Source organism: Pararge aegeria, chromosome 27 (assembly GCF_905163445.1).
Source record: "Pararge aegeria chromosome 27, ilParAegt1.1, whole genome shotgun sequence".
Lineage (NCBI taxonomy): Eukaryota > Metazoa > Arthropoda > Insecta > Lepidoptera > Nymphalidae > Pararge > Pararge aegeria.
Genome location: NC_053206.1, coordinates 971,981 through 996,108, shown reverse-complemented (window position 1 = coordinate 996,108; position 24,128 = coordinate 971,981). Strand labels below are relative to the sequence as shown.

General features: G+C 36.6%; 1 protein-coding gene across 1 annotated transcript in view; it reads left to right on the top strand.

Moving 5' to 3' along the window:
- Positions 1-24,128, top strand: part of LOC120635602 (lachesin-like) — a 177,895-nt gene that overhangs the window by 135,717 nt on the left and 18,050 nt on the right. The window contains exons 2-4 of the mRNA XM_039906617.1: positions 7,056-7,158; positions 17,770-17,859; positions 19,713-19,840. Coding sequence (XP_039762551.1) covers positions 7,095-7,158; positions 17,770-17,859; positions 19,713-19,840 — 282 coding nt within the window. The 5' untranslated portion in view covers positions 7,056-7,094. The remainder of the gene's footprint in view (positions 1-7,055; positions 7,159-17,769; positions 17,860-19,712; positions 19,841-24,128) is intronic.

Here is a 24,128-nt window from a genome sequence, read left to right as displayed (position 1 = left end):
TCTCCTCCTCAAAATTGGTTGCTCTTTATCCCGGAGAAATGTACGGTTCCCGAAGGATTCATGATAAATCGAAAGACCGCGTACGAAGTCGCGGGCACACATAATTTTTTACGGTGATGTAAAATTTTCTTTACAAAAAACTTTTTTTTGTTTTTTTTTTTTTGCTAACGGTACTCAATAACAAGTATTATGCCTAATAGAGGGGAGAGGTTAAATAGGATTATAATATCACGGCAGGTCAAAAGTGTTTTGTATATACCTACTATAGATTGACTTCGTCTGCGTTAGATTTTGTTTTTTGATGTGGCATTAAATTTAGTTGCAGATCTAAAAAAAAAAAATATTCAGTATCGCTAAGTTAAATGAGGAGTTTGCTGCTGTCCGCTGAGGAGTTCTGTCCTCTATCTCCAACCACAGTTTGGGCAAAATTAAACACATATTGTAACCTCTATAATACAAAAATAATTATTTAAATCGGTTACAATTTGTCGGAGTTATGGTGTAAAATCGTCAAACACTTTCAGTTTCACCCTCTCTCCCAAAGGAACCGAGCTTAATGTCGGGATAAAAAGTATCCTATATTACTTCTCACACTACCAAGTATATGTGTACAAAGTTTCATGAGGATCGAGTAGTTTTTGCGCGAAAGCGTAACAAACAAACTTACATTGACATTTATAATATTAAGTAAGTAAGTAAGTAAAGTAAGTATGTAGGGATAGGGATATTGTGATGAATTCTTTTATAATGACATCGTAAGCTCAGTTATTCAACAGGCGATGGAGAGGTATGATTATCTCTTAGTGAAACGAGGAGATTCGTAGAACTATTTTCTTATAGTATAAATTGACTTTTTTTTTTTTTTATAGTATAAATTGACGTACAAAGCTGATTGTATGTGGAAAACCATAGCCCATAAAGAGCAATACCTCGCAGGGTATGTAAGGAGCAAATCCCACAGATTTATTATAAGTATAGATATTAATATTTGTTTGTAATTATTTTTTTACCAAAAAAATATATTATTCGTTTATTCTTTTGTATTGATAAAATAAATTATCGTGGTGGCTTATTTAGATTATTTGTTAATAGTAATAACAAGGTTACATAAGGACTGACATGCAGTTTCAAAAGCATTAAAAAAAAAACAAAATTAGGACCGTTATCTGGTTGTTTTTTTTTTGTAAACGTGTTCCACGTTCGAAAATCACACATGGCACCGAAGTAGTTTGTAGAGAGCCTTGTACCTACTAAATGAGATCAAGGGGTAAAACAGGGGTAAAATTATTTAGGTAGGGGTAAAAACGCCCCTTTGCAATGCACCAGCAGAATCAATCAGTCAGCCAAAGGTCAAACTCTGTGAGTAGGGTGCGTTTTCACTAACAAGATTATGACATGACTAGCTATCGCCCACGTTAAGACGTCCGCGTTTATTACGGTTTTTTTATAATTCCCGTTTATTTACCTGTGATAACAATTATTTTTTTTTATTGTTCAAATTAATTGTAACTAACATTTTATTACAACATCAGAAATAATCATCTTAGAAACTTTGCTTTTTACGGCTGATTGGCCGTCAATTAAATTATATGTGTACTACTTGTACCCTGCCATGCTTCGCTGTAGCACATTTTTATGGAATAGTTGAGAAATGAGAAACACAACAAAGAATACATTACATATAAGTTTAATTTTGCAATATTTGTGGATATACAATATTTTTTGTTTTTCCACCGTCTGCGTAGATATTAAGACTCGCGGATATGTGACTGATGCAATAAATAGATAAAAACAATCCTTGATGCGGATTATATATCATGCTAAAATTTCAGCTCGATCGGTGCAGAACTTTTTGAGTTTTTGAAGCGTACACAAACCAATATAACATTTCTATATCTTATATCTTTAAACGAGAAATTCTTGTATATATATAATTGGAATCTCGGAATCGGCTCCAACGATTTTCATGAAATTTAGAATACAGGGGTTTTGGTGGCGATAAATCGGTCTAGCTAGGATTCATTTGGAATCTCGGGAAAAAACTGCAAAAAAATTCCTTTTTGAGAGATTCTGATGAGTGCGATGCGTGAACGGTAAACGTTACGCCAAACGACGGACGTATGTAGAAAGTATATCGGAATTGTCGGAATTGTTGTTTCTTTGAAGTTCTATAAAGCAGTCCGCAACAACATAAGTTTATAGATATTTAGGCTATTATCATTTAAAATTGTCACTCTGGTCAAACTTTCATCCGCTATTTTCAATGCTCGGTGCTCGCCATTTTCCCTTATCAAAACTATGCATTCGAACCAACCCTTAACCTCTGAGGGTTGACTGGTAAGGGGTGAATAGAAGACAGGGGTGTATGTGTGTCATTATTAATTTATTATTTTATTGGTTTTACAGCTTTAAGGGAAGCTTTTAAGGAGTAGGTAGGGCTCGACTTACCTTTCGGGGGGCTGGGTTCAAATCCCAGCACTCACCTTTTCAAAGTTATGTGCGTTTTAAGCAATTCAAAATTCTAAAATTAATTTATTTCAAGTAGGCCTAATATAAGCATTTTTTAAACGTCAAGTCTGTCTGTGTGTAGTGACTCTACCACCGGTTCGGAAGGCAGATTCTACCGAGAAGAAGCCGGTAAGACAGTTGCTCTTTTCCAATATCAACAATTTACATTTTACAATTCATTTTTCTATCTTGTGAGAGATGAAAGCGGAGCCGGATGCTTCAAAGCAACCTTGTCATTAAGAAATTCATCAATTGTATAATAACCTCGCTGTAATAAATGTGTTTTAACACATTCTTTAAACTTATGCATTGGTAGGTCCAAAATTACCTTAGGAATCATATTATAAAAGCGTATACGCGTATATCAATCCCACAAATGACTTCTGCACCTTTCGCAGACGATATGCAGATGTCACTAATTTATGACCATTTCTTGTAAGTCGACTGTGTATATCCACTTTGTTTATAAAGACTTAATATGTTGTCTTACAAATACTCTATTGTTATAAATATATTGTGAGGCTTCCGTATACATTTTTCTTTCAATTTTTCACTGAGGGATTCACGTGATTTAAGTTTATAAATTGACCGTACAGCTCTTTTCTTTCAATTAAAAATATCACTCGCCTCAAAGGTGAACGAAACCTGCATGCCTGAGATGCTGCATAATGTTCTTTAAGGTGTGTGGAGTCCACCAAACCACACTGGGCCAGCGTGGTTTGGTATTGTGTAAATAAATATACTACGACAATACACACATCGCCATCTAGCCCCAAAGTAAGCGTAGCTTGTGTTATGGGTACTAAGATGAGTGATGAATACTTTTATGAATAATTAACATAAATACTTATAAAATAAAGTTGCTTCACACTGCAGCAATCGGTCGTCATCGGGGAGTCAAAGGGGAGGTTTTCACATAAGCTACGAAGACTCAGGGGGTGTTCTATAAAACCAATTTGTACTTCTTCACGGCTGAATTACTTTTCGATTCCACTCGACCGCATGTTCGTAGCTTCGCCAAGGTCAATATTATTGACAGTTCCACCCTCAGCCTAGAAGAGGGTGATAAAATGCGATTACTTTTTGTCTATAAAATATCACAAGCCACTCCGCTTTAGTAGTTTTAGGGTCTAATCACAATATATAAACAAAATACTTATATTATAATAACAATTAATCTAAATACTTTACGTTCATATATAAGTTAACACCTCATTCTAATTTATCAATAACAATTTGAACATACAAAAATTCACACAAACATACGTATCAACATTCACGAAATTATATTTACGCTCGTACCTACCGGTGTAATGCTACCATAGTCCATACCGATCTCTCAGTTGAAAGGTCTATCCGACATCCCAACTGTCTCATAGTTGCGACTTCTTTTTACTCACACAACTTTTGCGCCACTCTCAACAAAACGGGAGGTCTAAACATATGTTTCACGAACCTGACGATCAGATTACTACTGACAATGCTATCAGAACACACAATCAACGAGAAGACGAGGATTGTTGATGTTGGAAAAGAGCAACTGCTGAGTTTCTTGCCGGCTCCTTCTCGGTAGAATCTGCCTTCCGAACCGGTGGTAGAGTCACTACAAGCAGACATACTTGACGTTTTAAAAGTGCTTATATTAGGCCTACTTGAAATAAATAAATTTTGAATTTTATTGAAGGATCACAAACCAATCCACTTTAGTAGTGTTTCTTCAACAGTTAGTGACGTCATACCATTTAGCAGTTGACAGTAATTATTTTACCTCCAATGTTCTAATGGCGCGTTCATAAAATAAAAAAAAACACCTCAAGTAATTTATGGACGCCACCTAAGCGTTCACCATAAAATGGGTAAAAGTTCGTGTGCTGGCAACATTCCGCGGTCCGCGGGTGTGAAGTGAGTGAAATGCACTGCATGCAATGATGGCTGAACGAGGGTTCTGTATGTTCCTAACTCTGTGCTCGCCAATGCCTCGCAATCATCAGTTCTTTCGAGGGTCAATATTATTATTGACTTATCTACCCTCAACAAAAAAGAGGGTGAAAAAACTCGATTATTTTTTTGCCTATCCACGAGGGTGCAAATGCTTTGTTAATCTAATTGTTAGCAAGTTTGTCTAACCCATAGACTCTGTTTAAAAAAAGCCTAGTGGTTAGAGCTATCTATATTAATATTAGAGCTATCTTTAAAATGGTAAAAAAATAAAGATGCTAAAATAATGACAGTCTATAGCCAATACATATATGAATGTATTTTCACAAAAATATATTAAAATTTGAGAGAAAACTAGCGGACCCTCGCGACTCCGTCCGCGTTTTAATCGAGAAGCTCGAGAAGCTAAAATCTGATGGTAACGTCATGATCATCGTGGCTAGCTTTGTACCTACTATTATTTCACGTGGTATACTGAGCTAGTAAGTTTTTATTATTTTAGTTGATACATACACACATACATCCATCCATACATCCATCCTAACAAACTTGTACATTTATAGTATTAGTAGGTTGGTACGCATTGAAGAAGCTGTAAACGCACATCCGCTCCGGCGTAGACGGGGGGGAAGGAGACGGCGGGAATATGCCGCACGTCTGCTTGCCGTGGGAGGCGGCGGGTAGTTATTGGGCTAGCTACCCGTCCCTATACGAGTCTCCCTGCTGTCTGAGGGGGGGTCAAGCTGTCCTGATCACCTCCTCCTTAGCTTAGTAGCCCTGGCAATCAGTTGGGGTTTGTTGGTAGACGTCTGGGAAGAGTGCAACGGGTTCCCCGGACGTCCAATAAATCCAACGAGAGGGACATGCCGTGGTGGTTTTTAGTTCGGGTAAACGAGTCCCACATAACCTCTGTCCTGCCCAAAATGACAGAGGTAGCCATAAAGCTTTTCCACCACGACAAAAAAAAAAAAAAGGTTGGTACGCATGCATTCGATCGTTGTCCCATATGCCTTGCGACTTGCTGTCATTTGTCAAGAGCACATTTGTCAAATAAGTATCTCCGACAATATTTATCAGGTCCTTATTAAAATACGACAATACATGCTTGATATTATACACTTTCAAATAAAAAATTGGTTGTCTGTAAAGTCGGCTTACTGACGATAGTTAAACGTGACAACGTCGTAAGAAAATACTGATAGAATGGTTGCATTTTTCAAAAGAAAATTTTAATTTCATTTGTTTGATAGATTGTTAGATCGTTGCTATAAACAAGTGAATGTGGTGCATTCACTTTCCACTGCACTTCATCCTTGCCGAAAAATTGTATAGAAGCTGTCCACGCGGACGCATCGCTCACTCAAGTAGGAGAGAGACAGATGTCGAACGCAGAGGCCGACTGTGCCTCTTTGTCGCTCGTTCCGCGCTCTGGCTTGCACTTTAATCCTTTAATGGAACGCCTCAGAGCGAGGTAACGCCGCATGCGTTATGTTTTTTCGTGCGTGCAGCCGGCTCCATCGAATTATAAGACGTTGTCACGTCAAAAAGAATTCTAAAAATCGGTTTAAATTTAACGGAGCTATGAAGTAAAATTGATAAAAAATTGCATACAATTTTCTGGAGGCAACTTATTGTTTATCGGGATTAAAAGTATCCTATATGTAGGCCCGGGATATCAGCTACCACTATACCAAATTTTATTTCAATCTGTTCAGTAGTTATTATGTGATGCCCGGACAGGCAGAAAGACAGACGGACAGGCAGACAGACAGACAGACAAAAATTACAGATAAAAATCTGTTTTGGACTCATTTTATAAAGCATCCCCCGGTCAAAATTTTCAAAATATATTAAATGTACAGAAATCTTCCAGTTACAGTTTTATTATAAGTATAAATGTCACTGCAATAATTAGAACGTTAGAAGCAAAATTAACTTTCAGTACAGTACACTAGACTACACAAAATAAGCAATTCATATAAAGGAAATTGTATACAATTTTACAATAAATTACCAGTTGATATATTGGAGATGTCTCTGAAAAAGTTTAAAGTTTGTATTAAGCGAAAGCTTATAGAAAAGTCCTATTATAGTATAAAGAACTACGTAATCGATAAAAAAGCTTGGGTGTGTAACCTTCTTAAATATTTTCAAATGACAATGTGAGATGGTGATAACAAAAAGAACACCCGGATAAGTTTTTTGTGGGCGTCTACTTAAACCAGGGCGCGTTTGGAACCCTTGTAGCTTTAGTTTTAAGTTTACGATTGTCACCACTACTCACTGCTATGTACACACTTTGTATATAATCAACGCATCAAAAGTGCCATCTATGTGCCTATTTGAATAAAGAAATATTTGACTTTGACTTTACTACGGCCTACCTTGCGAGAGAGACCAAGTTCGATGCTCGACTTCTCAGTTTAGAATGCTGTTACGTCAATGAAAAATATCATGTGAAGAATTATTGAAGCGTTGCTCTGTTTAAACCCAATGGTTTTATATTCACCAAATATTTGGGCCAAATTTTTGATCCGTCAATTATTACTATGAAAAAAAGCAAGCCCATCTAACACTGTATATATCTTTCTCTCTCTTACCTTTCGCAGATGACGCCGCGTGTGACAAGGACGGGTTGATGCTGAGCCATGGAGCCGGGCTGGGTTGTGCTGGCTACCGCCCTAGTGGCGGTGTTCGCGCAGAATAATAGAAGTAAGTACCGTACGTGATTTAATTGAGATCACAATTTCTATGGTATTGATAACTATAACTTTGGTAATCAAAACCGTAGTGGTTTTGATTACCAAAGTCAATTTTATAATTTTATTAGTGTTTTTACCTACACTTGGAGGGATGCCGAAATTAGTATATGCCTTTTACATCAGTCTTATAGCGACTAATTGTGTGATCGACGGTAGGAGAGCCGTAGCTTAATTGAGAAAGCGCTTAGGGCGCGATTGCCAGAGCGTCACAGGTTCCGAAATTTTTTATATATGTATTTTAAATTCATAATAAAACCACTATGATAATAACATTCAATACGTTAATTACATTCACTGCTGAAAGCACACTCACTATGGTAATTACAATCACTATGGTAATCATATTAACTGATGCAATTACAATCATAACGGTAATCACAGTGTGTATCGCAATTACAATAGAATAATCATGGCATCTCATCAATACGATAATCACAATCAACGTGGTAATCGCAGTCCCTGTGGCAATCACATGCACTATCAGAATCACAATCAGTATAGTAATCACTGTCACTGTGGCAATGATATGAACTATCGCAATCGCAATTAACGTGGTAATCAAAGTCCCTGTGGAAATCACATGCACTATCAGAATAACAATCAGTATGGTAATCACAGTCTACGTGGTGATCAAAGTCACTGTGGCAATTCTCATGCACTATCGCAATCACAATCAATATGGTAAGTAAATCAACTATCACAATCATTATATATATCATTATGATTGCGGATCACAATGTAAATAGCAATCTCAATCATTGTGATAACTACAGTAATTCTGGTTATCAAAAAAAAAAATAATAAAAAGCGTGGGGTGCTTTTTAAGATATTATCAAAATAATAATCATTCTACTCATATGTGTCAATAAAATATTTATAACTATTGACACCATGCACCCCACGCTTTTTTTTTTATTAATTTATATTTATTGAAATTTTTAACACTATTCTTAATTTAAATTTATTAAAATTTATTTTCTACTTTTCAGTTCGGTCTTCTATAAAAAGCGTGTTTTTCAGTTTTTTTTAAACTATTATTTATTTAAATAAATAATAAATAAATAAATATGCTACGACAATACACACATGACACATCGCCATCTAGCCCCAAAGTAAGCGTAGCTTGTGTTATGGGTACTAAGATGACTGATGAATATTTTTATTAATAATTTACATAAATACTTATACTATACATATAAACATGTAAACTGTACTATACACAATTCATGCTCATCACACAAACATTTTCCAGTAGTGGGAATCGAACCCACGGCCTTCGGCTCAGAATGCAGGGTCGCTGCAAACTGCGCCAATCGGCCGTCAATCTTATCTATCTCCTATTATATCTATCTCTTATTTATCTCCTAAATAACTAAAATTCTTAAACCAATTGGTCTCAAGTTCTTGTAGAAGCGTATAATACTAGATAGAGAGCAAGAACAATATTATTTGTTGATAACAAAAATCAACTTCTAACGCCGTCATGCGCTAAAGGAAATGGCGGTCGGAAGTTGAAATGAAGGGAAAGATTTCGACTTCCGGAAGTCACTTTTCAAGGGAAACCTTCGACTTGGAAGATCGGATCGATAGAAGTTTAATGTGTTGGAAAAATATTTGTATACTCCATGATGATAAAATCGGTTCTCAGCGGCTTATTGACGACCTACCTGGTGCAGTGGTGACTACTGAGGTATAAGTGGAAAGTCCCTGATTCGATTCCTGCCAGAGGAAATTTGGGAATTTATTATTTCCGAATTTTCTCTGTGATCTGGTTGGAAGGTTTGGTCGGGGCTAGTTACCGACTGAGACGCGTTTACAAGCGATTAAGCGTTCCGGTACGATGCCACGAAGAAACCGATTCGAGTTGCGTGTTTATTTGGAACCCTCCTAGCTTTAGTTTTAAGTTAACGAATGCAGTTATCACCATCACTAACATTAGTGTAACACGTTAAATGTATAAATAAATATACTACGACAATACACACATCGCCATCTTGCCCCAAAGTAAGCGTAGCTTGTGTTATGGGTACTGAGAAAGCTGATGAATATTTTTTTATGAATATAATACACATAAATACTTATAATATACAGATAAACACCCAGACACTGAAAAACATTCATGTTCATCACACAAACACTCTCCAGTTGTGGGAATCGAACCCACGGCCTTGGACTCAGAAAGCAGGGTCGCTGCCCACTGCGCCACTGGGCCGTCAAATGAACATGCCCGTCAAATGGCCGTATGAACGCTTCATAAGTGCCTGTGATAAGGTCTGCGAGAAAAAAACGTTTTGAATTTGAATTTGAATGGATCTTAATACCAAAATATTAAGGCCCGCATTTGCCCGCACTAATGTTAGTGCCGGTGATTACTGCATTCGTTAACTTAAAACTAAAGGTAGGAAGGTTCCAAACGTTGGACGGTGGTCTCTATTTAGCTATGAAGTGAGAGCATTTCATACCCAAGCTTTTTTTATTATACATGTAATCCTTAATATTATAATAGGATTGTTCTATACTCTCATTTTATTCTGATGTTTGTACTACTGATTGTTATAATATAACAAAGATAATCATAAAATCGTATTCCGTCTTTCACCGTCTTTCATATAAAATAGTTGTCACTTTTGAATACGATATATTATAAGAAGTTTGTAAAGAACTAAGGCCGCTGAGTTGAATTGGAATTTCCGACAATGGGTTTGCGAAAAACTTCAACGATTTCAAGATATTTATAGTCCGCTATACAAAGATAAACGTGGAAAGCGTGGAAGTATTGTTTCGCTTGGCGCAAGACCGAGAGAAGTTCGCTGAGCTGACGTCCAACCTCCAGTAGTGGAGAGGCACAAAAAGAGAGAGAGAGAGAGAGAGATACAAAGATAGTTTAGGATGGAGGCGGTGATTCAAATTAAAAATTCATTTATTTCAAGTAGGCCTAATATAAGCACTTTTTGAAACGTCAAGTATGTCTGTTTGTAGTGACTCCACCACCGGCTCGGAAGGCAGATTCTACCGAGATGAAGCCGGCAAGAAACTCAGCAGATGCTCTTTTCCAACATTTACAATTTGTATTTTACATTTTAACATTCATTTTTCTGTCTTAGATATGAAAGCGGATCCGGACGCTTCCATGCCACCATGTGGTTAAGAAACGTTTGAAACAAGAGATGACACATTGTTTTTTTTATAATTTTTATTAGTATTTTTACCTACACTTGGAGGAATTATCAATTTTTATAAATTTAAAATGCATATAAATTTTTTTTCGGAACCGACAGGATTTGACAGTCTCTATAAGACTGTTGTGAAAGGCATATACTAATTTCGGCATCGAAGGTAGGAGAGCCGTAGCTTAATAGGAGAAAGCGCTCAGGCCGCGATTGCCAGAGAGTTGCAGGTTAAAATCCTGTCGGTTCCGAAAATTTTTATATGCATTTTAAATTTATAAAAATTGATAATTCCTCCAAGTGTAGGCACAAACACTATTAAAAAATATAAAAAAACAATGAGTCATCTCTTGTTTCAAACGTTTCTTAACCACATGGTGGCATGGAATTCCGTCAAACTGTAAAACAGTGTGTTGACAGGGTAATTTCTCTTATAAGTGACTCTGTGAGATGATCATAACAAAAATTGAAGTAAACCTTTTATTATTATTTATTAATGTAAGATTAAAATGTTTTTGTGACTCCGACATTTCATTTAATATTAACTATTTCATTTCATTAATATCATTTTAACATTTTATAAATATTTTCATTTGTAAAGTTGAGAGTAGAAAATTTAAGATTAGATCAGCACATGTCAATGTAACCTTGTCATTGAATATTATAGAATGTCACAATCTTCAGAAAATTAATTTATTACAAAAGTAATAAATAAACAAGTATATTTACAGATTTTCGCGTAAGTATATGTCATATACTCACCAATCCAAATTATTATTTTTAAATAGCGGAAACTACACAGATGTCTGAAGTAAGCGTTACTTCCGTCAGAAAAAAATGAGTTACGCCCTAATCGCGCCTAAAGAAGTTTTACTTCAAAAATACCCAATTATTCTGTTAGCTAAGTTATTATGCGTCGCAATGTCTGTGCAAGCAATCCTCATAAACGTAAACATTAGAACAAACTGAGTAATAGACAAACTTCGTACCGGAAGCGGTAGATTTACCGCCAAAACGGAAGACGCGGTCGTTAACTAACTTCCGGTATTATATTGCTTTTAAACATGGCGCATTAATTGGGTTCTGGGTAGTTTATAGTTTTTGATTTGTGCAATTACTATATATACTCGTACAACGTGTAACCGAAATACCAAATAAATTTGTAGGATGCATAAGACGTATATTTCATAAGGAATCACTCTGTAAGAATATTAAATCCAAAGACGCATATTTATTTTTCCATGCAAACGAATTCAAACCATTTTAAATGTTTACTTTTGACAACCCTATTGAAGATAAAGAACCGACACGCGCATAATACCTACGCTACGCGACTTCTACCTAATGGCAGGAGTCACATTATTTTAATTTCGCATGTGATGCTAGGACTGTATTTGATTTAAAAACTATAGCAGTGGGTTACGCAAAAACTAATCGGTTTTCGGTTTCAGACAGTACATAATGCACCTCTAAAACCTTTGAAGTATTATTTCGGGTTTCATTTACACGTTGTACTCGTATATGAAACCAGTAGCAGTTATCTGCGGATTTTTTTTTTTGCATTTCACAAATCCCGCGGAAACCGTACACTTTTCGGGATAAATTCATATTCAAATTCATTTATTTGCTTAAAACATGACAAAATATTGCACATGTTTAGTCGCAGTCTACGATATGCAATTCTTATTTTTTTTTTTTATATATATATATACTACGACAACGCCAAATCGCTATCTAGCCCCAAAGTAAGCGTAACCTTTGTTATGGGTACTGAGATGACTAATGAATATTTTTATAAATAATACACATTGAATACTTTATTTTAATTTACTATACATCACCCACTCAATTGCAAATAAATCTTCATAAAAGTAGACTGTGTGTAACTGTTAATCTAGAGTAAATTCTAGCTCTATTCTAAATTTAATTCAGATTAGTTCAGAATTTTTTCGTGAAAATGCCTTTAGTCCAGGAATAGCTGGACTAATGCCCGTAAGTTTGTCACCCAACTAATGACAGGCCTAAGAAGGTGGCGTGCCGTGTAGCGCACGCCACTCACGGAGGATCTGGCAGCGATCAGGCCATTGATGATGGGACCCGCCATGCACTGGGGGGTCAAAACCTTGGCGAGAGTGCGGTGAATACCCAAGTGAACCCCGTGCTCTCACTTATAGGTCTATCTAGGGAAACACAGAGTTTTTAGTGGGCGCAAGTAACATAACTACTCCGTTTCCCCCAACGGAGTGGTATGCGTCAGGAATTTTCCTGTATAAAAAAAAACGCACTATTACGACCCGTTTTCATGAAAAAGAAATGCCTAATGTTTTTTGTTTTTTTTTTTTTAATTATCTTCTAGTTATATGGATATTTCCATGTATTTTTAATAATAAAAATATGACCCTTGATGCTTGAAATGAAAAATATTAATATTATTATTATTATAAGTAAATAACGCCTACTCGGAGAAGATTCCTAGGCAAACATTTTCCTTTCCTTAATCGATTTTTACTAGGCAACTCATATAAACTAATCTGTCTATGATTCTTGCCACAAGATGTGTATTTGTGTTTGTATTATCATATATTTCATTTTACAAATGGATTTAAATTATTTTTAATAAACTGAGTTTAATATTTTTTTTAATGTGTCCCGTTTCAGTTCACAAGTCCCCTAAATTTTACCCTCCGCAGAGTCGGGTTCGCAACTTTAGACAACGCCTAACTTTTGTATACATCCCATAAGAGTTCATGAATCCTTGACTATAGATAACGGACGTAATGCAATTCGGTTTATGAAACGATTTCTGATCGTGTCATTTTAATTCAAATTATTTTATTTTACGTAGGCCTATTATAAGCACATTTGAAACGTCAAGTGACTCTACCACAGGTTTAGAAAGAAGATTCTACCGAGAAGAAGCCGGCAAGCAACTCAGCAGTTGCTCTTTTCCGACATAAACAATTTGCATTTTAATTTTTAACATTCTTACGTTACCATTTTTCTAGCCACCATGTGGTTAAGATATTCATCAATTGTATAGCTGTAATCTCGCTGTAATAAATGTGTTGTTGTGTGCAGAAGCGGTTGATTATTCCGTATTTAAGTATTCGCGGGGCAATTAGTGGAACAGTGAACAATCGCATATTTTGCGAATCAATTGCACATTGTAGGCGGGCGAATGATGCTTTAATTAAACCACATTGTACCCATCTAGTGTTGTACCTACTAAGTTGAAGGTTACGTGTTAGGTTATCGATTGGGAATAGTGATTTTTTCGATTCTTCCGTCTTGCTCTCGCTCATTACTATAAATACTCGCGTTAATACCAGATTAAAATATTTTAAACCATTTGCCCTAAGTGTCTACAAGAACAATACTTCCTTTTTGCAACGTAGGGCCATTAGAAAGTTGTAAACTTCTTTTTAGGAAATTAGGTATTCTACCACTGCCTTGTATGTATATAAGAGATAAGAGAAATTGTGAATATAATACGTATAAAGTCGTCAGATATCCCAACAAGCTCTGTATTGCAAAACGATGCAATAGTACATATATGAAATGTGCTTGCGGTATGGCTGTAAAAATATATAATAAACTACCAACCGATTTCGAAAACATGAATCTTAATATGTTTAAGAATAAATTAAGTTAAATGCTTCTCGAAAAATGTTATTATGATGTAAAAGAATATTTGTTATAAACTAAACCATTTTAAATATAAATTATGGATCATTATTTCGATTTGGTTATTTGTTTATTTATTTACTTACTGTCAATTTTAATCAATCAATCAAGTCAATTTTATCTGTGTACACTTTAGTGTCTCAGCTAACAGCTGGTATTTCAGGTGTGCACGGACCTAAGTCAAGTGCACGCCCATGCAGTGCATTTTTTTACGTGCAGTAAAAAAATTAAAAAAATATATTATTATTATTTTACAAACCCATCGTTCGCATGCGCCGCCTTTATAATGATTTAGTATCAAGTAATCGTAATATTTTTTAACAAAAGGATAAATATTTTTAAAAATCTAATTATTAAGCACTCTTCCACATAATCTTTAGGGAAATAATATATATATATGTATATTATTTTTTAAGTGTTTCTTTTTTGTTTCAACTTTAATTTTATCTTTACTTTCTGTTTAATTTAATTCCAAGTTGTGTACACATACTTTGGGTTGTAGCTTAAAACAAAACTTGTTATTACTTATATTTTGATCTACTTTTAGTTTTCCTGACAGTGCGACAACTGTTTATTTTATGTACCATTTTACGAAAACACCCCGAAGTTCCTTACGATCCAATTATTAAAACAAAACGAAGAACGGATTAGGCGGCTACATATAAGTCTGTTCGTACTGCAATTTCCAAACGGCATTATCCTTTCTTAAGTTGTCTACTGTACAACAGAGTTAACAAATTATTAAACATACTTCCCCTCACAACTCACATTTGTAAAGAAAAATGTTCCAAATGGCTTCAGTCACTCTCTTACGAAGAGACTGAAAAACTGCTATTAGTAGTTAAATAATGTTATGTTAATTTTCATACTCTTTCGCCTTATACACATGCACACGCTCGCATTATCACTCCAACTCAAAACAAGCATACACACTCACACACACATATACACATGCACACACATGCACACATACACACAACAATTATTATGTTTCTTGCATGCTGAACTAACTGTATACTTTATTTATACAACAACTTGGTTTAGAACATAATATAATCATAGCTTTAGTTTCGGAGGTGGGCGCGGCGGCTGGAACGCAGTTTTAAACTTTTCCTGTCGCCATCGTCTCTATTGTTATTGATCCAATGTAATCTGATCATAAATAAATGAATTTTTAATTTTAATTTAATTTAGTTATTACCTGTTTTGTGTACGTAATAACAATAAACAATATGGTATCATTTTTTGAAGTTATATTTCTTTGGCGGCGTTAGGATAAAATCATGGTGGGAAATTTAAGATGGTACGCCCATGCCTACGAGATACATTATATAAATGTACTACGGAATACTATTAAGTGTTACATTTCGACAGTCGGTTGGCTCAGTGGGCAGATACCCTGCTTTCTGCGTCCGGCCGCGCGTTCGATTTCCACATCTGGAAAAATGTGTGTGTGATGAACACGTGTGTATTATGACTATTGTTTTTAATTTATCTGTATATTATAAGTATATATGTGTATTATGTTCATAAAAATATTCATCAGCTATCTTAGTACCCATAACACAAGCTACGCTTACTTTGGGGCTAGATGGCGATGTGTGTATTGTCGTAGTATAATTATTATTGTGTATTTTTTTATTCGCTAGTACAGTAACAGAAGGGCAAAGCAGATTACCCAAGTATATTAAATGGAAAATTTCATTTAAACTGTAATCATACCGGATGTGTTTATTTATTTTCTAAGCGTACTAGAATTATCAACAAAATCGCTTTACGGCCCTTCATTAGTGGTACCTTACCTGCAATAAACATTTTATCATACAGATACATTTCGTAGAGTGTGCGCAGGAGCTATTCGATCACCCACACCCTCGAGGAGTGTCGCAGGTGGGATCCTCAGCGTCACACTCTGGTAGCGGAAATAGGCGGGGACCTCTCGCCGTCCAGCGTTGTATTTGCCATGCTGAGCAGCGAGAGGTCTTGGGAAGCCGTGGTTGACTTTTGAAGAAGTTATCTCGCAGAAGGAGGCCGCGGAGCGGATGCGTGAAGAAGCTGTAAACGCACATCCGCTCCGGCGTAGACGTGGGGGAAGGAGACCGCGGGAATATGCCGCATTTCTGCTTGCCCTGGGACGCGGCGGGTAGTTATTGGGCTAGCTACCCGTCCCTATACGAGTCTCCCTACTGTCTGAGGGGGGGTCAAGCTGTCCTGATAACCTCCTCCTTAGCGTAGTAGCCCTGGCAATCAGTTGGGGTTGTTGGTAGTACGTACGTAGGTGTACAAAGGGTTCCCCGGACGTCCAATTAAGCCAACGAGAGGGACATGCCGTGGTGGTTTTTAGTTCGGGTAAACGAGTCCCACAAAACCTCTGTCCTGCCCAAAAGGACAGAGGTAGCCATAAAGCTGTTCCACCACGACAAAAAAAAAAAAGGAGCTATTCGATTTAGTTAAACCATCTCAAATCTACCATCGATTTAAGAGGCGAGGTACCTAAAGAATCTGCACCGTTACGTTGTTGAAATACCATCAACACGTATAAAGCATTTTCCTTCTTCCTTTCTGATCCGCACCGCAAAGGCCTGGAATGCCCTCCCGTTTTGTTATTTCTAGAAGTTTAATTTGCTATCTTCGTTAATTTGTGTAGTATATCTAGTCATCAGGGCTCCGTATCGAAATGTTAAAAATGATGCCGTATGATGTGACTTTTTCCGCCCGTCCATAAACGCAGATTATTGTAACAACTAAAGGTGGCAAAAATATCAAAACAAATTGTGTTTTCGGATAGATTTTCTGTGATCAAAATTCATAATTACAGCGTTTGTGAAAATTGGTGATTTTTTCAACTTCCATTAGTTAAAGCCCCTTCATCTCCTGTGCAAACTTTCATATTTCAGGACTCTGTTTAAGTTGTCAGACTATGTTTTAAAGTAGTACATTTAAAAAATAACATATTATATTTATAAATTTCTAACTGCCTCATTGGTGTAGTGGTTACCATGTTGGAAAACGGATCTTTAGGTAGGACCTAAATTCAAATTCAATTCAAATTCAATTCAATTCAATTCAATTCAAAATTCATTTATTTCAAGTAGGCCTAATATAAGCACTTTTGAAACGTCAAGTCTGTCTGTTTGTAGTGATTCTACCACCGGTTCGGAAGGCAGATTCTACCGAGAAGAAGCCGGCAAGAAGAAGTAAAGATCCGTAACATGGTAACCACTTGGCTTTAATGCCCAATTCGGTACTGCCTAGAGTCCGAAATTTTTTGTTTTTACCAATGGTGTATCCCTAATACACATATCGTCACTCCGGGATGGTATAACTGACATGTGATAGTCAAAGTCAAAGTCAAAAATAATTCAAGTAGGCCCATAGATGGCACTTTTGATGCGTACATAAGAACCACACGGTAGTGAGATGATGGCGATAACCACATTCGTAAACTTAAAACTAAAGCTACCATTTTAACCAGTGCCTACAATATGAGTACCTTCAAATCGAGAGTGAATTGGCATCTTCTAGGCAAGCGCGCTTCATCTTAGGCTGCATATTCACTTACCATCAGGTGTGATAGCAGTCAAGCATTTGACTATATATTAAAAAAAAAAACAATATAAATTTCTGCATTCCTTCTTCTTCGTGAAATTAGGCACCATAATCGATACCTAAACTACGAGTTGTAAAGTTTTTTTTTTTTTTGATTTCAGATGACGGCCCCAGGTTCCTGTCGAGGGGGCACTCTTTCCGGACGGTGGTCGGTGACACATTGCTTCTGCCGTGCCAAGTACAGAATTTAGGTGAGGATACAATTGTATCATCGTTGTGTTAGGATATGAAATTAAATTCAAAATTCATTTATTTGTAGGCCTAATATAAGCACTTTTGAACGTCAAGTCTGTCTGTGTGTAGTGTTCTACCACCGGTTCGGAAGGCAGATTCTACCGAGAAGAAGCCGGCAAGAAACTCAGCAGTTGCTCTTTTCCAACATCAAAAATTTACATTTTACATTTCAAAATTCATTTTTCTATCTTGTGAGAGCTGAAAGCGGAGCGGCAAGTGATAGATTCAAATTCAAATTCAAAATTTCTTTATTCATGTAGGCCTATCACAGGCACTTATGAAGCGTTCATACATACATGTTTACATAATTGTAAGGGGATGGTGATAACTTCGTTCGCCAACTTAAACCTAAAGCTACGAGGGTTCCAAACGCGCCCCGGTCTAAGAAGAGCCCACTACAAACTGAGCCGGGTATTTTTTTTTGTTATCGCCATCTCACAGTTTATTTCCGAAGAGTCGTTTGCGTTGATACCTCCTTCCCTGTTCTCTGACCGCACCTCGCACCGTAGAAATAAATTCCACCCTCAACATCTGGATAACTGGTATTCTTCTACTGTTCGAAATAACAGATAATTTCTACCGCGCACTTGCAAATTATGGAACAATCTCCCATCTGATGTGTTTCCTCAAAAATACAATCTAGGGTTATTCAAGAGGCGGATAAACAAATTCCTTAAAAGCCGGCAACGCATCGGTAGCTCCTCTGGTGCTGCAGATGTTTATGGGCGAAGGTGATCAGATATCATCAGGTGACCCACTTGCTCGTTTGCCCGCTATTAATATAAAAAAAAAAAAAAAAAAAAATATATTAAGCTATGAAGCTAGAGCAATTATAGGATTAGATATTTTAATTCTACCACCGGTACGAACATCTTCTCATCCAAAATCCCTCAGTGTCTGAAGACGAAACTCTTCGAACAGTGCGTGTTGCCAGCGATGACTTACGGAACTGAGACATGGTCGCTAACTATGGGACTCATAAGAAGGCTCAGAGTCACTCAGCGGGCGATGGACAGAGCTATGCTACGAGTATCTCTATGTGATGAGGAGATCCCTAGAACTAGAGTTACCAACATAGCTCAGCGAGTCGCGAAGCTGAAGTGGCAATGGGCGGGGCACATAGCTCGGATAACCGATGGAAGTTGGGGTTTAAGGTGCTGGAATGGCGACCCCGCACCGGTAAACGCAGCGTAGGTCGGCCCCCAACGCGGTGGACAGATGAGATCAGGCGAGTCGCTGGGAGCCGCTGGAGGCAAGCGGCCCAGGACCGTGTATTGTGGAACTCCCTACAAAAGACCTATGTCCAGCAGTGGACGTCGATTGGTTGAAAAGATACGACATTGATGATAGATATCATTTGATAAATTCAATATCCCTACTAATATTATAAATGTCAATGTAAGTTAGTTTGTAACGCTTTCACGCAAAAACTACTTAACCGATCCTCATGAAACTTTGTACACATATTCTTGGAAGTGTTAGAAGTAATATAGGATACTTTTTAAACCGACATTAAGCTTGGTTCCTTTGGGAGAGGGGATGAGTGTTTGACTATTTTACACCATAACTCCGACAAATTATAACCGATTTAAATAATTGTTTTTGTACCATAGAGGTTATAATATGTGTTTAATTTTGCCCAAACTGTGGTTGGAGGACAGAACTCCTCAGCGGACAGCAGCAAACCCCTCATTTAAGGCTTAGCGATACTGAATACTTCTATAAAAAATCAAACGCAGACGAAGTCGCGGGCAACAGCTAGTTATTAGATAAATTCATCACGCCTATTGCGATTGTCTCCTTCTCGCAGGATCCTTGGTGCTGTTATGGAGGCGAGGCCCCGCGGTCCTGACTGCGGCCAGCCTCATGGTGACCAGGGACGACCGGTTCCGCCTGGTGGACGGATACAACCTTCAGATCACAGATGTCGGACCACAGGTATTAACTTCATTTAAAAGTTAGCTTTATAACACAGAATAAAGAACATACAGAATCCTCATTTAGCCAATATTGCATGTAGTGCATTGTGTCCAAAAACGGAGAAGATACCCCGAGCGCGTCTCACTTCACACTCGCGGAATGTTGACAAACGTTTCTCATTTTCTTCATTTTATGGTCAACGTTTAAAACATTAGACGTAAAAAAAATAATAATAACATCATCATATCGACCCATTATAGGCCAACTACAGGGCACAGGTCTCCTCTCACAATGAGAAGGGGTCAAGGCCGCAGTCCACCTCGCTGGCCCAGTGCGGATTGCTGGACTCCGTACACCATTGAGAACATTGTGTAGAACTCTCAGGCATGCAGGTTTCCTCACGATGTTATCCTTGACCATGATATTTTTAATTACTTAAAACTTAGAAAAGTTAGAGGTCGAGCAGCCTATCAGCTTCAAATTCACTCAAAACCTGAAATTCATTTCATTGAATTTTTTTCTAAAATTTAAATAATGAATGTCAGCTGCTAAATTAGTAACTGCCTTCGAAAAACACTACTAAAGTGGAATGGTTTTTGATGCTTCAATATTAGTCTTGTAATTGGATTCTGTATGTTTTCAATTCTGTACTTTATAATTATTTATTTACAGGAATGTAAATAAACATTTTGGTATTGTAATATTAAAAATAATCCAGTACATTCTACCAGTCAGTGTATGTTATTTCACATTATCAAATATGTAACAGCATTAATATTAAAATAAAGAAATACTTAACAATTCATTTAAAAATCTAAAATATTCATAATAATTTAATGTCAGTAAGTTTAATAAATTACCAGTTAATAGTACCTATATTTCTATCAAATAAATGTCATAATATTAACAAAAATATTATAATACAAATTAACGAAAAATAATATCAAATTAGTCATTAAAGAAAGTTAATAAAATATACTAAAAAAAAAGAGAATAAAGCATGCCATAAATTCTAATTAAAAAAATAAATTCGAAACTTTTAGTTTCTTTTCTAATTATCTTTATGTTATTGAGTATTTTAGTTTGTTTAGATTATCATTAATTATGTGATTATCATCGCTTTCAAAGCTTGACTTCCCTTCACTGAAGGTACTGAGAAAAAGACATGGCTGTACTGTGATAAACCTTTGCCTATTCCCATAGGAAAGAATAAAGGAAAAGGTAAAAGGTACTAAGAAAACTTTACATTAAAACATTTTCATTAAAAAAAGGCGAATTTTCGTATCCTCCCATAGACATTAAAGACTCCGCAGCTTACCCTCTCCATTATTTCTCCGACTCAGCGACCAAATCCCTCGATTCCATTACCCGATACGATTTTTAATTTCGCCCTTTGGATTCACACAATTCGCATTTTTTTATGAGAAGCGATCTAATATTTTAATGAAGTCCTTTTAAAATATAGAGTGAGATATATTTTGAATGAATATGAATGAATATACTTTTATTGGACACCACAAAAAGTACATAAAAAAAGAAAAGTACAACAAAACTAGGTATACAATTTGGCGGCCTTACCGCTTCATAGCGATTTCTTCCAGGCACCCAATGGCGAAGAAAACAAATTCAGAAAATAGGTAGTTGGTGCATATATACATATACCCATAAAAAATATTTCATTACTCAAATAAATATATATAAAAAATACTTGTAACCATAATTTCAATCTGTTTATATTTTTCCGGGGGCGAGGGCTGGTTATCCAGATAAAATCTAGCTAGGATAGCCACTTCGTCAATTCATTATATGTGCTATTTCGATGAAAGAAATAAACAATATTATATATTATAAAACTATATCTATACTTATAACAAAACTGTAACTGGAAGATTTCTGTACATTTATTATATTTTAAAAATTTTGACCGGGGGATGCTTTATAATCGATACTGAGTCCAAAGCAGGTTTTTAAATAATTTTTGTCTGTCTGTCTGTCTATCCGAGCATCACGTAAAAACTACTGAACGGATTTAAATAAAATTTGGTATAGTGGTAGCTGATACTCCGGGTCAACATATAGGATACTTTTTATCCCGATAAACAATAAGTTTCCTCCGGAAAATGGGATGAAATTTATTATAAATTTTCCTTCATAGCTCCGTTAAATTTGAATGGATTTTATTTGAAAGAGAATACTATCGAGCATGTATTGTCTTATTTTAATTAGGATTTGACAAATATTGTCGGAGAAAAAGGACATAACTCTTCACAGATAACAGCAAGTCGCAAGGCATATGGCAACATACGGTTATCGAAGTTTCTGAGGATAGATCTTTAATAATTTATATGTATACCCTAATAATAAGTTTAATATGATTGCTAATCAAATAATATAAGTTCAATATGATTTCTCTGTAAGTGAATATGTAAATTATTCTTTAAGAGAAATAAATGATTCTTTAACCTGATATTTGCGGCGGGGGAATGAAAGCCTGGAAAAAATTATAGTTACGTGCAACACCGAAGGCAAAAGATCTAGAGGCCGGTCCCCAACAAGATGGGCAGACCAGCTGAAAAAATCAAATTCAGACCGCTTCTATCAAATCGCAAAAATGGCCTCCAACAGAAGTCGATGGAGACAGTTTACCAACGCGAAGTTGAGATCTCACCAGTACCACGATCTTCAGTGATGAAGGAACGACCATAGAGAGAATCTGATATGGGACAATCGAATGCATGCGCACCATCCTACTTATATTACAAATGCGAAAGTTTGTGAGGATGTATGTATGTCTGTATCAACTAAAATAATGACAACTTACAACTAAGTTACAGTATAGCTACCACGTTCAATAATAGTAGGTACATAGCAAGCTAGTGATGTTTAAATTGCTTGAATTAAAAACGCACATAACTCCGAAAAGTCAGTGGTGCGTGCCGGGGGTCGAACTCTGCCTCCACTTAAGAAAAGTCGAAGCCTGTCCCGCTAGGATATATTTCCCACTAGGCTAAACTAGGCGAAATTCAAAGGCAGTGATTTTATGGCGGCCTGTATATATGTGAAAATACGGTGAAAATATAGCAATTTCTTTGAAATCCATCTAAGGAAGGAGCATGCTTTGTCGCCTAGTGACATTAACAGTGGGCGCATTGTGGGCGACAGGGGGTGGCAACGACAAAAGTCACGACGACAAAAAGTCGAAATGAGCGGCGGCATGCAGACATGTGAAAATACGATGAAAATATACCAATTTCTTTGAAATCCATCTAAGAGTTGAGTCGTTCTTTAGCCCAGTGACATTAACAGTGGCTGCATCTTTGCGACAATAGGTGACAGCGACAAAAAGTCACAATGAGCGGCTGCCCTAACTGGTCTATATCCGAAAAAGTCCCAAAAATTGTAGCACGTAGCACATCCAATCTCGCGGAGTAATCTCATGTCAAAATGTCACGCCGCTTTACGAGTCGTTATATTGCACGAGTAAAGCCGATGTACCATCGTTACGCACGGACCCGCTATGTAAGAGTTTTGACGTCATATTTTATTGAAGTAAAACTTCTTTAGACTAGGGAGTAACTCACATTTTTTTCTGGTTGATCGCACTAATCTGAGGAACGACTGGTTCAAATTGGAAAAAAACTTTTTGTGTTGGATACTCCATTTGTCGAGAAAGGCTATAACACCACGCCACGCACAATATGAGCAGAGAGTCAATGAAACATGTTGCAAAATCGGGAGATAGTATTCTTTTTGAGAGCTTCCGATGCGTGCGATGCGTAAACGGTTGAAATTACGCCAAAATGATGTATAACAGGATCCTTTGTCTTTCTAAAAAAAAGTCCACGGTAGCATATTACTATCTTTTAATATTGATATACGCGGAAGAAGTCGCGGGGGACCTCTAGTGACTTTATAGTCAAATCTAAAGACAACCAAATGGATCAGGTGTGAATGGGAATATGGAGTACCCCAGATGCCCACGTCGACGCACACCGCACACGGTAGGCCGGCTCGGCTTTACTTGCGCGCCGCCACTCCCAATGAGTATACAAAGTATTAAGTTAACTCACTATAAACTCATTACTATAACATAGCCGCTAGCATAGCGTGAGTAGCGGTGGGATAACTCCTTTAAACTCCGCGATCCGAATAAAATGACGTAAATTCTAAACGCGCGTCACAAAGAACTAATTTTGTGTACTACAAGTAATCCCTACTAATATAATAAATGCGAAATTGTGTGTTGTTCAGCAACTGATGTTTTTTTAAGATAAGTATAAAATAGAATAGAATTTTCCAGAGACCG